This window comes from Sodiomyces alcalophilus, assembly GCF_042370955.1.
Source record: "Sodiomyces alcalophilus JCM 7366 unplaced genomic scaffold ACRALscaffold_6, whole genome shotgun sequence".
NCBI classification, from domain to species: domain Eukaryota; kingdom Fungi; phylum Ascomycota; class Sordariomycetes; order Glomerellales; family Plectosphaerellaceae; genus Sodiomyces; species Sodiomyces alcalophilus.
The window spans coordinates 325817-340374 of NW_027263537.1; the positions used below are offsets into that span (position 1 = coordinate 325817).

Sequence of the window (14558 nt, forward strand, 5' to 3'; positions counted from 1 at the left end):
ATAGAAGCTCGGAAAGCTCCCAGGTCACCGAGACTTTCACCGAGCCACCGGTAAACTATGCCAGTATCAGACGTATTCCTATATGCATCTAAACGTATACCCCGCTCCTCCAATTCAGAGGTACATCGGAGAACCAGCTTATCCTCGTCCGGGAGTCACGATTTCGTAAGCTACTTCGCCGCCGCCCTCAACTCAGTCTCACCACCAAGTAATCCTTTTGAAATATAATTCAAATTCAGATAGTAGTACATGGCTGTGGGTGGGGTATTTCAATCGTCTAAGCTCCTAGAAACGCTTTACTTTTCGTGTCTGCCCTTGGGAACGCCTTATCCAAGAAAATGCCCCCTACGCTGGTCCTCATCCGCCATGCCCAGGCTTTACACAACGTCAACAATAAGTCTATCCTCCGTGCCCCCTGGATTGAAATGACGCCTCTGATTGTAATATACAGGAATATGACCTCCCGGACCCTGGCTTGACGGACCTGGGAGTGGAACAGTGCGAAGAGCTGCGGAAGAACCTGGCTGAACGGTTTGCCGACGTCCGTGATGCGGCCATCATCGTGAGCCCCATGAGACGCACCATCCAGACGGCTTTGCTTTCATTAGACTGGCTGTTCGAGCGTGGAACGCCGATGCAGGCTGATGCACGATGGCAGGGTATGTGCTCAATTTGCCCAACCTTGCCCTTCGTGTTTTCGCCTTGCTTTTTTTTTTTCTTTTTTTTTTTCGTATTCTCGTATTCCGAGATCCATTGCTCGCAAGATTGTTACCCCTGACGTGGTGGCTCGCTAGAAAACTCGGCCAAGCCTTGCGATACGGGTAGCCCGTTGAGTGCTCTGGCTAAGGAGTTTCCCGTCGTCGACTACTCCACGTTGGACCCCGTCTATCCAGACAAGACTTCGCCTGCGGGTGCAAAATACGCATACACCCGGCAGGCCATTCTCAGCCGGGGGCAGTCATGTCTTGAGAGTCTTCGCCAGCGTCCTGAAAAGTACATCTTTGTCGTCTCTCACTCGGGCTTCCTCCGCCTTGGCCTGACCGGTTATTGGTTCTTCAACGCCGACTATAGGGTATTCGATCTGGAAAGTGATGGCAGCCTGAAGCAGTGGGAGTCCACGATCAGTGGTGGGCTTAAGAAATCATTGACTGAGCCCGTAGAGCTCGGCTCCGAACTTCCCGAGGAGGACGTCAAGATGCCTCCCGTGGAGTCATAGACAGCAGGCAACGCGATGCTCGTCTGGTTTATTTTGCCAAGAAGCTCTGGAAAGCCGACTGGTCGATGGTCACGTTGCCCACCGCACGCAGTCGCTTTCGGCCGGCCTTCTGCTTTTCCAAGAGTTTTCGACGGCGACTGACATCGCTGGCATGCAGTTTGGCGAGAACGTCTTTCCGGAATGGCTTCAACGTCTCACGGGCGACAATCTTTTTGCCTGCTGCAGCTTGAATCACAACCTCTGTGGTAGGGAATCGGGTCAGTACGAGCATGAACTATGCCAATCGATAGACGAATAGAACGGGATGAACGAGCAAAACAGGCACTCTTAGAGGGACGGGACATAGCATACCAAACATCTGACGATCCACGTGTTCCTTGAACTTGGTCACCCACTGACGACCCAGCCTCTCGGCTTGTGATGTGTGTACCACGCGGCAGATGGCGTCAACAGGGACCTTGTTCACGAGCAGCTGCAGTTTCGTCAAGTCGCTTCGCCTCCACCCAGAATCCTCGTAGTCTAGGGTAGCATATCCCTTCCTTCGGGTTCATCAGCAAAAGAAGCTAACGGTGCGCAAAAAATACCAACTTACGTCGCTCCTTTCAGTTTGCCAAAAAGATCATCAACTAATGAAGACGCCGGAATATCGTACTGCAAAATCACTTGAGTCGCGTGAAAGAATTCAAGGCTTTTCTGCTCGCCTCGAAGACTCTCACAAAGCTCAATGACACGACCTAGGTATTCTTCGGGCATCGTTATTGTTGCTTTGACGAATCTTTTGACAAGTCTCAAATCAGTAAACGGGTTTTCTTCATCGGGAGGCACTTTCCTGGGAAATAACATACGGTTCATAAAGGGCAGCACCTCGAATGCGATGGTCATCCGTGGTTGGGAACTCGGCCGGGTTCTGATATATGGTCTCAGTTCCGTCTGGCCAAACCACGCGGGTGGGCACTGTTGGGTCCGTGATGATGACGCTGCCGCCGTGTTCCTGTCGTAGGCGGTCTTGAAAGACGGAGCAGTGAAGACTGCCCAAGAATCCCAGACGCCAGCCGGAACCGAGCGCCTCGGAGAAGTCTTTCTGCAAAGTCACGCTGCGGTCATTGAGCGTAAGCTGACTGATGCTATCAGCCAAGCGGCCGTAGTCGCTTGGATCCACTGGGAAAGCCCCCACGAACACCATCGGCTTGGGCTCCTCGAAGCCCGGGTATGGCTCCACGAGCTTTTCGGCAGAGACAGTGGTGAAGGTATCTCCAAGCTTAGCATCCTGGATCCGCTTCATGCCAGGATTGAAGTGCATATAGCCCACCTGGCCCGCGCGAAGAACGCTTTGGGGCACAGGACCGGGATACTGGATGCCCACTTCTCCCACCGTGTATCGATTCCCTGTTCCCAGAGAGACGAGGTTGTCGCCTGCTTTGACCTGTCCATCAAAGACCCGAACCAGCAAGATGACGCCACGAAAGTTATCATACCACGAGTCGACGAGGAGCATGCGCAGCGGCTTAGACGTATCTCCCTGGGGCGCCGGGATCTTCTCAACCACCGCTGGGAGAATGTCCAGGACATTCTTGCCGGTCTTGGCAGAGACGAGTACGGCATCGGCCGAATCCAGTTCGAAGGACGTCTCCAGCTGCTCCAGAACACGCGGCACGTCGGCGGATGGCATATCGATTTTATTGACGACAGGGATCATGGCAAGGTCTTGGGCGAACGCGAGGTGAAAGTTGGAGACCGTCTGGGCCTGGATGCCCTGGCTCGCATCGACGAGCAAGAGAGCACCTCCGCAGCTAGCATACGAGCGAGTCACCTCGGCTCGGAAATCGACATGGCCTGGCGTGTCGACGAGATGAATTAGGTAGTCCTCGCCCTTGTGGTTATAGATCATGGTGCAGGTTTGGGCCTTGACAGTGATGCCACGCTCTCGTTCGACGTCCAATTTGTCCTATGAACCCGAACAACAGTCAGTGTGTGTTCTTTTCCTGAAAGGTAGGAGGCAGTAGGGGCCAAGCTCACCAAGATCTGCTTATTGGACCCATTGGCGGAGATGGTGCCTGTAAACTCCAGGAGGCGATCGCTGAGTGTACTCTTGCCATGGTCGATATGGGCCACTATGCAGAAATTCCGGTATCGTTCAATGGGTATAGCGGCAATGCGACGCTCCAATTCGGGACGAGGAAAGTCATCTGGACTTTTCGGGGCCGCATAAGCTGACGAGCCACTAACATGGAATCCCCGGGCGAAGCTTGGGACGAGACCACGTAACGGAGGGGAGATTGAAGATATCCCTAATGATGAAAAGGGGAACCGACGCGCACATGATCGTGTATGCGTCCGTGAAAAGAATGTCGACCGAGACAGGCTACCTCGTCCCAGGCGCAAGGCCATGGAACCCAGCGGGATCGCCGACGAATTCCTCATCAAACTGACTGATCACCGACCAAGCTGTGGAAACGGGTCATCTGCAGGGATTTTCTCCGAAACTCAACACAGACTCGAAACGGACGCAATTAGCATGACGGCGTGCCTCGAGTTATCAGAATGAGCACGGATGCGAGAGTTGCACACCGAAAAACGGTCATGTACTACGGATATCTCTATCAAGAAAATATTCAACTCTGCAATACGCGCTTCTCTTAGCCGACGCGTTATCGGTGAAGTATGATTATACAGTTATCCGTTTATTGCAAAAGGGACACAGTCAATTACACGGGTTGTTTATTTACCGTCATTCAGTGTACCTGGTGCCGAAACTAGTCCCCTTTTATGCCAAGGTGATGTCATATCCGCGCAACCGGTGTGTCTTTTGGTTGGCAGGTGAAAAGTGAGCCTGCCAATCGCCTTCCACCCGATACCATATAGCGCCATTACTGCTCAGGGCCAGATGAACCGGGCAGCGGGGCAACGACGCCGACCCCCGCCGTTGATGGTACGTATACACTGGACTATATTCGTCTTCCGAAGTTTTTGTGTTTCGTCTGTTGCTCCTTTTCCGCCCCCTCCCCCGCTTTGAATTTTGAGCATGGGCGATTGACGAGACCCTCCTCTTGGATTTCTTATTAGTCTCAGTACAGAACGCTGGGGCCGTTATCTCTCGTTCCCCTCGGGATCATCTAGCCGGCCACCTCAGCTTCCCTTTGCCCCCCTAGCGTACCAAATACTTTTGGGACGACACTCATCCTTCTGAGAAACGATGACTGAGGACAACAACTCAAATACGGCCAGTCTGCCACGACGTGCGTCGTCGACCACGTCGCGCCCTCAGCTGGCCGCATCTAAGAGGAGCAGCTCCTTTCTACGGGAACATCAGCAGTACCGTCCGCCTCAGCAACCGGAGGGCCGGTTCGGTATCGACACCGTGGTCGAAGACTTGGGGAAAATTCCTTCGCCGAGGAAGCCAGTGACCGCTTTCAATGGCATTCCCTCTCCAGAGAACCCTCCAACCGTCGTGGAAAGCGGCTTGAACCATTCTTACTCGCACCCCAACTGTGCGCCCCTCTCTGGGCAGAAGACGAGCCGCTTGGTTGCCACGCTCTTTTACAATCCAGATGCGTCACGGTCATCGACAGCCGCCCTCGGGACACCGCCAACGGCTGCCGCGCCCGATGCGTCAGGGTCAAGAACTGATATTCCCGCCAATCTCGCCCCGACGCAGGACCCGGAAACTTTCCCTCTCGAACCTCCCACTGCGGAGCCAGAGCAGCTAGACCATCTCTATGGGTCGTACGTCTCACCGATGTGCATCACATCGTTCCTTCACCTCATGTCGACTTTTCCCCTTCCAAAGGGTGAGACCGAAATGACATCGGCCCATCGGTGTCTCGATAGCCAGGAAGGACCCAGGGTGGTCGAGTTGACGCTCTCCCCGCCTCCGTCTACAGACTTTCTCAGTCTGAAAGACCTTCGCATGCACGAGCTCATCTACCGGTTCGAGAGGGAATGGAGCGTCGACGTCGCGCTACAGTGGGATACCCTATGGAGGCGCTATCCGAAACTGGTAGTCTTCGACATGGACAGCACCCTCATCACCCAGGAGGTGATTGACCTTCTGGCCGCCACCATCACGGATCCCCCCGACCTGGCCGCCCGCGTGGCCGACATTACCCACCGCGCCATGTTGGGCGAGCTCGAGTTTGACGCCGCCTTCCGTGAACGCGTACAGCTTCTCAAGGGCATGCCCGGCACTCTTTTCACCGACCTGCGCAAGGATCTGGACGTCACCAAGGGCGTCCCCCAGGTGATCAAGGCCCTCAAGCGCCTGGGCGTGAAGACGGCAGTCCTGTCGGGCGGTTTCTTGCCGCTCACCAGCTGGCTCGCGGGCGAGCTCGGCATCGACCACGCGCACGCCAACGAGGTGGTCATCGACGAGGCGACCGGTCGGCTCACGGGCGAAGTCAAGGGGACCATTGTCGGCAAGGAACGCAAGCGTGAGCTGCTCATCGAGATTGCCGCGAAGGAGGGCGTGGACCTGTCCCAGGTCGTAGCTGTGGGCGACGGCGCGAATGACTTGGCCATGATGGATGCCGCGGGTCTGGGCGTCGCGTGGAATGCGAAGCCGAGGGTACAGATGGAGGCCGATGTGAGGCTGAACAGCGAGACCATGCTGGACTTGCTCTTCATGTTTGGCTTCACTTCGGAGGAGGTAGATCAGCTCATTGCATGAGGCATTTTCGAAAACGAGGAAGCGCAGGCAGAGGTGGCACGAACGAGCAAGTGCATTTGATGAGTTTATGAAGTTGCAAACCCCTCTCGTCTCACCGTCCTCATTGGATACCACTCACGAAATATATATTTTCTCTGTTCCTTCTGCCCTTTTTTTTTCCTGCCAAGTTTTGGCTGGGATGTGATTTGGATTTGACTGTCCATAGTGGCATCGGAGCGTCGTTGGTCACGTTCATGGTGAAGGGAATTACAAATGAAATACGTGATGGTCCTAATCACTCGTCTACCGCCCTGTCTACAAATGTAAATCCATATTTGATAGATAGTTGCCCGTGCTTCGAGCACCACACTCTTCACCGACAGCCATAATTCTGTTATACAACTCCAATCTCGGCAATTTAAGGGTAGCCCTCCTTACCCCACTTGTTGAACCTATCGTGAAGCTCCTATTCCTCAAGTTAGCATCGTCCCCCCATTCACTTGGTCGAAGAGAAGCGATGTTCAAAGATTTAGCGTACCTTGGTAACGGTGACATCGGGAACGACGACGACATTAACAGCGCTGGGGGCTTCCTTGGGATCGTTATTGGGGTCACCGCCGGGGTGGTAGCGGTAGGCACCCGTGCCGTTGGTCTCCCAGGGAGATCCTGCCTGGGCGACCTGGCTCTCCGAGGTAGACTTGGTGGGGGAGCGGCCTGTATATGGGGGACGAAGGAGAGGGAGAGTCAGTCTGTGAAGAATAGGTCGACAGTATTGGGAGTTTTTGTTTCGTACCGAAGTAGTAAGCGGCGCCAGCGACACCGCAGAGCACGACACCGCCCATGATCTACGAGAAGGAGAACTGTCAGCATCTTTCCCGCTCTAAACCCGACTTCCCGACACCCAACCTGACTAAGGTGGCAGCGGAGCTTCCGATGCATAGGTAGGTGGTCGAGGAGATGTGATGGCATTGGGGGAACCACGCACATAGACCTCGGGGTTGCGCTTTTCCTCCTCACGGAGCGCCTTCTTGCTTTGCTCCTCGGTCATACGGCGGAGCGAGGTGGTGAATGACCGGCGGGCGGCGAACGACCGACGGGCGACGAGCGAGGCCATTTTTTCTGGTTTGTACAGTAAAAATCGATTCGTATCGGAGCTGAATTGGCGTGGTTTGTCGATTCGCGGGTAAGGCTGTTGGGACGGACGGAAGTATGTCGTATGATTCGAGATCAAGGCGCTGCAGTTGACGTTTTGCCGGGAGAAATGGATTAGTCGGCTTTGAGAAGGGCTTGTGATTGGCCAATCAGACACGATGAGGGTTCAAGACAGCACTTTACGTGTTAATTGCATTTGGGCGTTTAATACCGAGGAACATTTAGAAATGCATTAAAATTTACGTATCGAAGCACGGATAGTCGTCTGTGCATCCTTTTTCGATCATAAGCCCGCCCATTTGCACCGCGTCGGTAACAAAGTATTCATTCCATTTAAAGGGCAAAAGCCACAGCCAACTACGTAGATGCATGGAGAGGGGTTCACTAAGTGGCTGCATCCCGACGGACATTTCAGATCCAGGGAGACGTAATGAGCTATTAGGTATGTATGTATGTACCTAAAAGTAGAGAGCAAACTGCAGACCGAGGAGCAAGCAAAGTTGATGAAAAAGGTGAAAAGCAATTTCATGCGATCATGCCGAGGCCGTGCACAATGCCATCATGCGATCCCATTGGTTATAGCCCTTCAGTGGGTCTGAGGGGGGCGTTGCGGTTGGTGCTTGGGTTTGCTCATGTACTTCGCATGTACCGTCCCGTCACTATCCGTCGACAGGGCAGAAGGCAAGAAGCAGGGCAGCACTTTCTTCACCTGGAAAGGGGAGCTGAGGAAAAGGAAACGACAACCCCCCCTCGCGCCCTGCATCGCAAACGCCCTATCGCCTCTCCTCATCCCTCCGTCTCTTCCTTCCCACTATTACACTCATTTCTCTTCGCCTTACGACCTTTTGTCGATGCTGTCGCTTTTCTTTCTTTCCTTCGACGTACCCTCTTGCTAATCGGAAATCTTTCGAACTACTTTACTAATAATTACACCAACCACCACACGACTCGACTCTCACTAGCGGTAATCACAGGACCACATAAGCATTTGCAAGCGACACAGTTCCAACCTTCCCGTCTTGTCTCGAGATAACGGCTACAGTCCCTTGCAATCGTTTTCAACCTGTCGCACGCGAGACTGCTCGATTCTACGTTCCATATAATCTCCATACTCTCGCTGACGAACTACGATCGAGCGAACAGCCTCGAAAAATTTACATTCAACGCGAGTTAATTTGATAATTTTGATGACCGGGTCAAACGATACGCCAAAACATAGCCACAGTTCGCAAGGATCTTTTGCCGGGAAAAGACGCGGATCACATATTGCACCAACGAGCACTATTCCGAACATTCCTGGGACCGAGTGATGGAGTCGCGAGATACCGCCGAGCGGTCTGCCTCGCCAGACGATGACATTTTTCCCAACCCCTCGTTCCCCCGGCGGTCCAACGCCCAGGGCCCGCCCAGCATTATTTCTTCTCGAATGACCGACATTGCCTCCGATGACGGCCACGAGACCGAACAACCACCACATGCAGCCGGAAGCCCCATCAAGGCCACCGCCGACACAGCGTCGCGGCCGGGAACGGCAAGGACCGGCCTGTCAAGCTCTCGCGATACATGGCGACGGCCTCAGTCTTTGCGCAGGAGTCACATGTCTGGCCTTGCTCTCAAGAGAGTCAGCACGGGTGGCGGAAGCATTGGGAATTCCCGACCACTGAGCTCGACAAGCCGGAGCCACGTCCCTTCTCTCGCGTCCCATGCCTTCTTTAACCCCCTGAGCTCACAGAAGCTTCAAGCCCAGCGAGGCGGCCCATCACGGCCACAAACCGGTCACCGTCAGGGACATGGGGATGGGCACCCAGCGGAATCCAGCGGTAGCATTGACGGTGCCAGGCACAGCATCATCTCCGACCCCATGACACGGGTGCAAAGGCGGATGAGCGACGACGGGGAGATGCGGCCGCCTGCTTCTCGAGGCACCGAGTTCACAGAGCAAGAGACACTGGACAGGATAACAGCGAACACGAGCCCGACCCACGGCCACACGGCGGCCGGCAGCCTCACGGACAGCGTGCGGCCTCTTCAGAGGCCGAATGAGGCACGAAACCTGAACCTCAGTATCAACGTGGACAGGAGTTACAGGAACTTGGGGAACCTCGCCACCCCCGTCAAATCACCGCGGTCGTTCCGTTCCAGCTTCTTGCTTCCGGGGAGAAGTGGAGACGGGCAGAGCGCCCCGAACAGGACGCTTCCGGGCGGCGAGAAGCTGTCATCCAATGCGTCTTCGCCTCGACTCAATCCGGTGGATGGGCAGAGACCGACCGATAGTTCCAACCTCACGTCGGGCCGGACCAACCTGGGCTACGTATTCCAGTACTTTGAGGGAAACACCGTGTTTTGCATTGGGGGGAGATTCCAGAACACCAAACACCGACCGATTAATATCGCGACGGGCCTGTGTCTTGTCCTGCCTGGTGTTCTCTTTTTCGTCTTTTCCGGCCCATGGCTATGGCACAATATCAGCCCGGCCATACCCATCACCTTTGCGTATCTGTACTATATCAGCCTGTCGTCTTTCGTGCACGCCTCGGTATCCGATCCTGGCGTAGGTGTTCTAACCCAACTCCCACTTTTCTTTTTCTGGTTTCCCCTGGTCTGCCATTGGGTTCTAACTAGGATGGCAGATTCTTCCTCGCAACCTTCATAGCTTCCCTCCTTCCGACGACACTGATGATCCGCTGAGGCTGGGCCCGCCGACGAACGACTGGACGCTGATCAAGTCTTCCGAATCGTCGACGGCGGCCATGGAGGTTCCGGTGAAGCACTGCAGGACGTGCAACATCTGGCGGCCGCCCCGGGCGCACCACTGCCGTCTCTGCGATAACTGCATCGAGACTCACGACCACCACTGCGTTTGGGTCAACAACTGCATCGGCAAGCGCAACTACCGATACTTCTTCGCTTTTGTGGCTGCGACTACGATCCTGGCGCTCTATTTAGTGGGGGCTTCGCTTTGCCATATCCTCGTGTACGGGAACCGGAGTGGTCTGTCCTTTGGGAATGCCATCGGCGAGCTGCGCGTGCCGTTCGCCATGGTCATCTACGGCGTCATAGGGTTCCTCTACCCGGCGGCGCTGACGGGGTACCACGTTTTCCTGATGGCGCGGGGCGAGACGACTAGGGAATACATCAACTCCCACAAGTTTGTCAAGAAGGAGCGGTACCGGGCGTTCACGCAAGGCAGTATGCTCAAGAACTGGATCGTCGTTCTCTGCCGGCCGCGGCCGCCTTCGTACTACCAGTTCAAGCGCAAGTACAGGCCAGGCGACCAGCGCCTTGGCGAGCGGAGGGATGCAAGGCCCTTGAAGGACTCGCAAGGCGTGGAGCTACACGACGTCAAGCCAGCGTCTGACCTGCAGGATCCGAGGTCGGACGCCAACATGGTGTGAGCTACCCGTATACCCCTTTAGTTTCCTTTCTTTTTATCTGTCCTTCGTCTCGCTCAAAGTCTCCTTGGCCGTATGCCGTTACGAAACCGCGGCCCAATCTAGCCACGGGTAATGTTTTTATTTTCTTCTTTGTTGTATCGGGGCCCTATTATACCCTCAAATCAGCCTACATGTGTATGTCAGGTATACCAATGCTACAAACATTTCTTTTTTATTTTCAAGGGTTGCTGGAGGAGCCGGTGTGGGAATAGGAGAGGATTCGATTCAGATGGACCGTTGCTGGTCCACGGACGTGGGGTGGTTGGGATGAGAGTCGGCATGTCTATAGACTTAGTGCGGGTCACCGCCGTCAATTAACGATGGTTCCAACATCGTCTGTCAGGTACTTTCAGACACGCGGCGGTCTACGTAGTCCTGGTAGATAGGTAGTTGGGCACATCGCTGGGGAAAGAAGAATCGGCATTGGTCTTTCCTCCATCAGTGGCTCGATGAGTCTTCTCAACGTTGCTCAGGAAGGAGAATTCGACCAAGTACCGGTACCTTGTAGGTATGCGAGGATGAGACGTTGTGCCGAGCTTCGAGGGGGAGGCACTTGCGAACCACTTGTGGAAGCAAGTATTAATACCAGCATATAGTCCTGGTGAGTCATTTGATGCGATCATTCGATGTACAGCCCATGTCAATATCGCTGCCACCGGCGGCCTGGAGCCCGGAGACTACGTAGCTTAAGGTACTTTCTCGCTCGGGACGGCTTTTTGGCTTGCGGGACCCTGAACGTGACGCTCCCAACACCTCCTCCCAAGCCTCTCTCGTTCCTGGTGAGTGAGGCCACCCTGTACAACGCTCGCCATGGGGACCCCTTTGAAGCTCGCATCGCCGGGTTCGTCGGCGGTACCGACGACGATTCGTGGGCCCTCACGATATAACGACCCTTATACCCCTGTCGCCGGCTCGGCATCGACAAGTCTATTATCTATCTGTATAGTACCCTGCCGTATGTCCGGACTCATGGTGCCAAAGAGGTCGGCTTCTTCCAAGATGGCGGCTTCATCGATTTTCGCTACGAGGGTGAAATCCAATGTATGCGCAGAGCAAGGAGGAGTATATGCGTCCTTGGATGACCCCGCCATCTTCTATTGGAAAATACTCTACGGCCATTCTCTATGATGCTCGGCAGCATGCCATCGGTCTATATGGACAACTCGACGGGGGGAGCAGTGATTCGAATATTCATGAGGGAAGGTAATCCTGACCGAGCAGGAGCTGGACGAGCTTGACGAGGGCGACAACAGCATTGACCAGGACGTCGACGACGATAGCCTTCAAGGCGATAATATCTGGGACCACATGGACAGCTGTCCTGCCCCCAATGTGCTATGTGACATGGTTCTCTGGTCGAGAATCTCACCGAAGTCTTTGACGGCGAGCAAAGCGGTGCGCAGTGGAATCCAGGGCTCACAAAAGCCTTGTGTATCAAGCACGGCTGGCCGCACAACTTTGCCGGCGACAGCTTCCTGACTGACCAGACCAGAACTCACAAAGCCGAATCAACAAAGGAGCGAACGGAGCATCTCCTTCGCAAAATCAAGAGGTTGAAGAAAAGCCTCCAGGGCGGAGATACGCCTGCTATGCAGACAGACAAGGAGATCGTGGCTGAATCCAAGGACGTCGAGGAGGTATGGTCGAAGCAGACCTTGAAAAAATGTCATCTTCCGAGCCGAGTCAGCAGCAGAATATTTCACAGTTCCATGCTAAGACGATCCGCGACTGGCTGGGCCAGGTCCCCGAGGGAGCGCGCAAGGCGCGGGAGGTCGCCGAGGTCAAGCTCAAGTGGTATGACGTTCAAGGTCGTAAGTAATATTGTGTAGTACTACTTGTCCCTATCTTCTTCCCAATCCCTTCCAACCCATGATGGCCCTCCAACTAGTCATAGTATCACATCACGGGGCAACGCTGCCCTCCTTACAGACACTGCGAGTACCACGGGTTCTGGTGGGTGCAGACCCAAGGGTCCTCGCATTCCACGGGGCCGGTCCAGTTCTCGCCTCCGCACTGGCCCCATCGCTGGGCCTTGCCGGGGCTAGGAGGAGGTGGTGTGATTGGAGGAGGAGTGATAGGAGGGGGAGTGATAGGGGGAGGCGAAGTGGGAGGAGGAGAAGTGGGAGGGGGAGAGGTAGGAGGAGGGCTGCCGCCGCCGCCGAGAAGAGCGTTGACCAGGGCGGCGTGCTGGTAGACAAGGGGCTGAGCCTCGGCCTCGTCGAGGTAGATGGTGAAGCCGTCGTTGTGGTTCCGGCCCGTGGAGTAGCCGGAGTAGCCAAACTGCCAGAACATGTCGGGCATGAGCTCGTCGCGGGAAATGGCCTGCCAGCGGCCCAGCACCTCGACGCGGGTGGCGACGTCCAGCCAGCCGTACTCCTCGTGGACGACGGGCTTGCCCAGGGCGCGGGCGGCGTCGGCGTGGTCGACGATCCACTGCTCGGTCCACTCGACCGTCTTGCTCCACCAGTCCGGGTAGGAGTGGAAGGTGCCAAAGTCGATGTTGGGCAGGGCCAGCTCGGCGTCAAAGTCGTTGCCGTCGGAGCCGTTGTAGGCCCAGTCGCTCGAGTCGCGGTTGAAGTGGCCCTCGCTGCCCGTGGTCACGAGGTGGTGCGGGTCGATGGACTTGATGTGCGTCGACATTTCGTCGAGCCACTCGATCAGCAGCTCCGGCGTGCAGTCCGGGCCGCGGGGCAGGTTGCGCGTTCCGTCGGCGCCGCAGCGGGCCTCGTTGGCCACCTCCCACGCGAACACGGCCGGCGAGTCCTTGTAGCGTCCGACGACTTGGGTGATGTAGTTTTTGAACGCCGCCTTGATGGTCGGCATGCGGTAGAACTGGAGGGGTTAGAGTGTTTGTTTTGACATCTCCCCCTGGGACAAAAACTTACATCGTCGTGGTAACGACCGCCGAGGTTCACGGTATACACGTCCATGCCGCCGTAATCGGCCCAGTTATTCGTCAGGGCCAGGACGAGCTTCATGCCCGTGTCCTCGGCCGCCCGAATCACCACATCGAGCACGCTGAGGTCGATGGTAACGGTCCCATCGGGGTTGAAGAATTGCATCACCGTCTCCTCCGCCCCAGTGTTGTACTGCGGCAGTCCGCCGGAGATGGTGGTCCGGTTCTGGTCGTGGAAAGCCCAGGTGCGCATCACCTTGAGGCCAGCATCGAGCGCTGCCTCCATGCCCACCACGACATCCTGGTAGTGATCCGTGCCCCACTGTCGCGTCCTGGTTAGGAGATGCCACTCTGCGTAAAGGGGAGGGGAGAAACATACCGCATTGAAGGGCCAGTAGTAGGCATTGCTACCGGCAAAGACGAGGGGACTGCCGTCCAACTGGAACTGACCGTTTGCAATCGTCGCGAAGCCAGAAGGAGCCTGCGCAGCAACCTCGACGCTGGCCATGGCGGCCGCGCCGAGTGCGAGGAGAGACTTGGAAATCATCTTTCTTAAGCCAAACCAGAGCGCACCTTGAAAAGGAATCCAAGATGCTGGAATGATAATGCCCTGCGATATCTCACCTTTTTCGAAAACAAACGAGGGCGGTCTCTCCCCTATTTATGAAGCTCTATCTGTACGCCTTGTCATGCCATTGAGCTCTCTCGTCTTCCATCGACGCTCGAACACTCGACATTTCGTCCTCCCTCTCTTCCAACCAGATTCGGTAGCCCGGAGACCCACGGACCGGACCCCCCCAGCGTCGCCCCTCACGGCCTCACCCTCTGGCCCGTCGCAGGGGACAATCTACGCGTAGCTAGTGGTCTCAGAAGCCCGTGTCAGTCCGCCAAGACGATCCCACATTTCCCCCCGCGCCCCGTCCGGCGTCTCTTCCCATTTGATACCGCGGAAGGGACCAGCCCGCCCAGTCGCCTTAACGCTGTACGTTGTACACTTCGCACTCAGTCGTCGTCGTTCACTCGAAATGCGCAGCCCTTCCCTCCGGCCTAGGCGGAGCCTCGACTTCCCCAATTTCCTTCTTCACCACCATCCCCACGTGGTCGACAGATTGACCTGGTTCTAATGGCAAGGTTCCAGGGACCATCGCGACGACGATCCCATAATCCGGTCGTACGCAATTTCAACTTCACGTCATCGCCTTGTTCTCCAGACCCGAA

The 14558-nt window shown here is 55.7% G+C and overlaps 6 protein-coding genes across 6 annotated transcripts; 3 read left to right on the forward strand and 3 right to left on the reverse strand.

The window, feature by feature from the left end:
* Positions 1–338: 338 nt before the first annotated feature.
* On the forward strand, positions 339–1587 carry ACRALDRAFT_1081205 (uncharacterized protein; the record flags this gene model as incomplete). Its single annotated transcript, XM_071019115.1, has 3 exons — positions 339–440; positions 500–659; positions 795–1587. 3 exons carry the CDS (start codon positions 339–341, stop codon positions 1214–1216), a joined length of 684 nt encoding a protein of 227 aa, XP_070872995.1. The 3' UTR covers positions 1217–1587.
* ACRALDRAFT_1049505 (uncharacterized protein) lies at positions 1245–3740 on the reverse strand (the record flags this gene model as incomplete). Its single annotated transcript, XM_071015602.1, has 5 exons — positions 3233–3740; positions 2062–3161; positions 1809–1991; positions 1568–1755; positions 1245–1456 (listed from the first exon to the last, which is right to left on the reverse strand). Exons 1-5 carry the CDS (start codon positions 3635–3637, stop codon positions 1245–1247), a joined length of 2088 nt encoding a protein of 695 aa, XP_070872996.1. The 5' UTR covers positions 3638–3740.
* A 669-nt stretch (positions 3741–4409) lies between these two features.
* ACRALDRAFT_2109245 (uncharacterized protein) lies at positions 4410–5879 on the forward strand (the record flags this gene model as incomplete). The annotated part of the gene is made up of 1 exon (XM_071023410.1): positions 4410–5879. One exon carries the CDS (start codon positions 4410–4412, stop codon positions 5877–5879), a length of 1470 nt encoding a protein of 489 aa, XP_070872997.1.
* A 397-nt stretch (positions 5880–6276) lies between these two features.
* On the reverse strand, positions 6277–6972 carry ACRALDRAFT_1069894 (uncharacterized protein; the record flags this gene model as incomplete). Its single annotated transcript, XM_071017712.1, has 4 exons — positions 6277–6324; positions 6397–6572; positions 6652–6703; positions 6844–6972. 4 exons carry the CDS (start codon positions 6970–6972, stop codon positions 6277–6279), a joined length of 405 nt encoding a protein of 134 aa, XP_070872998.1.
* Positions 6973–7754: 782 nt separating this feature from the next.
* Positions 7755–11051, forward strand: ACRALDRAFT_1062948 (uncharacterized protein). Its single transcript, XM_071016698.1, has 2 exons — positions 7755–9561; positions 9641–11051. The coding sequence occupies exons 1-2, from the start codon at positions 8320–8322 to the stop codon at positions 10403–10405; spliced, it is 2007 nt and encodes a 668-aa protein (XP_070872999.1). The 5' UTR covers positions 7755–8319; the 3' UTR covers positions 10406–11051.
* A 966-nt stretch (positions 11052–12017) lies between these two features.
* Positions 12018–14464, reverse strand: ACRALDRAFT_1075908 (carbohydrate-binding module family 1 protein). The gene is made up of 3 exons (XM_071018444.1): positions 13720–14464; positions 13330–13662; positions 12018–13276 (listed from the first exon to the last, which is right to left on the reverse strand). The coding sequence occupies exons 1-3, from the start codon at positions 13885–13887 to the stop codon at positions 12368–12370; spliced, it is 1410 nt and encodes a 469-aa protein (XP_070873000.1). The 5' UTR covers positions 13888–14464; the 3' UTR covers positions 12018–12367.
* Positions 14465–14558: the final 94 nt, after the last annotated feature.

Coding starts and splice junctions, on each gene's coding strand:
- ACRALDRAFT_1062948 (XM_071016698.1), top strand. CDS start 8,320: ATGGAGTCGCGAGATACCGCCGAGCGGTCTGCCTCGCCAGACGATGAC. Junction 9,562..9,640: donor CCTCGGTATCCGATCCTGGC/GTAGGTGTTCTA, acceptor CTAGGATGGCAG/ATTCTTCCTCGCAACCTTCA.
- ACRALDRAFT_1075908 (XM_071018444.1), bottom strand. CDS start 13,887: ATGATTTCCAAGTCTCTCCTCGCACTCGGCGCGGCCGCCATGGCCAGC. Junction 13,663..13,719: donor ACTACTGGCCCTTCAATGCG/GTATGTTTCTCC, acceptor AGGACGCGACAG/TGGGGCACGGATCACTACCA. Junction 13,277..13,329: donor GCGGTCGTTACCACGACGAT/GTAAGTTTTTGT, acceptor TAACCCCTCCAG/TTCTACCGCATGCCGACCAT.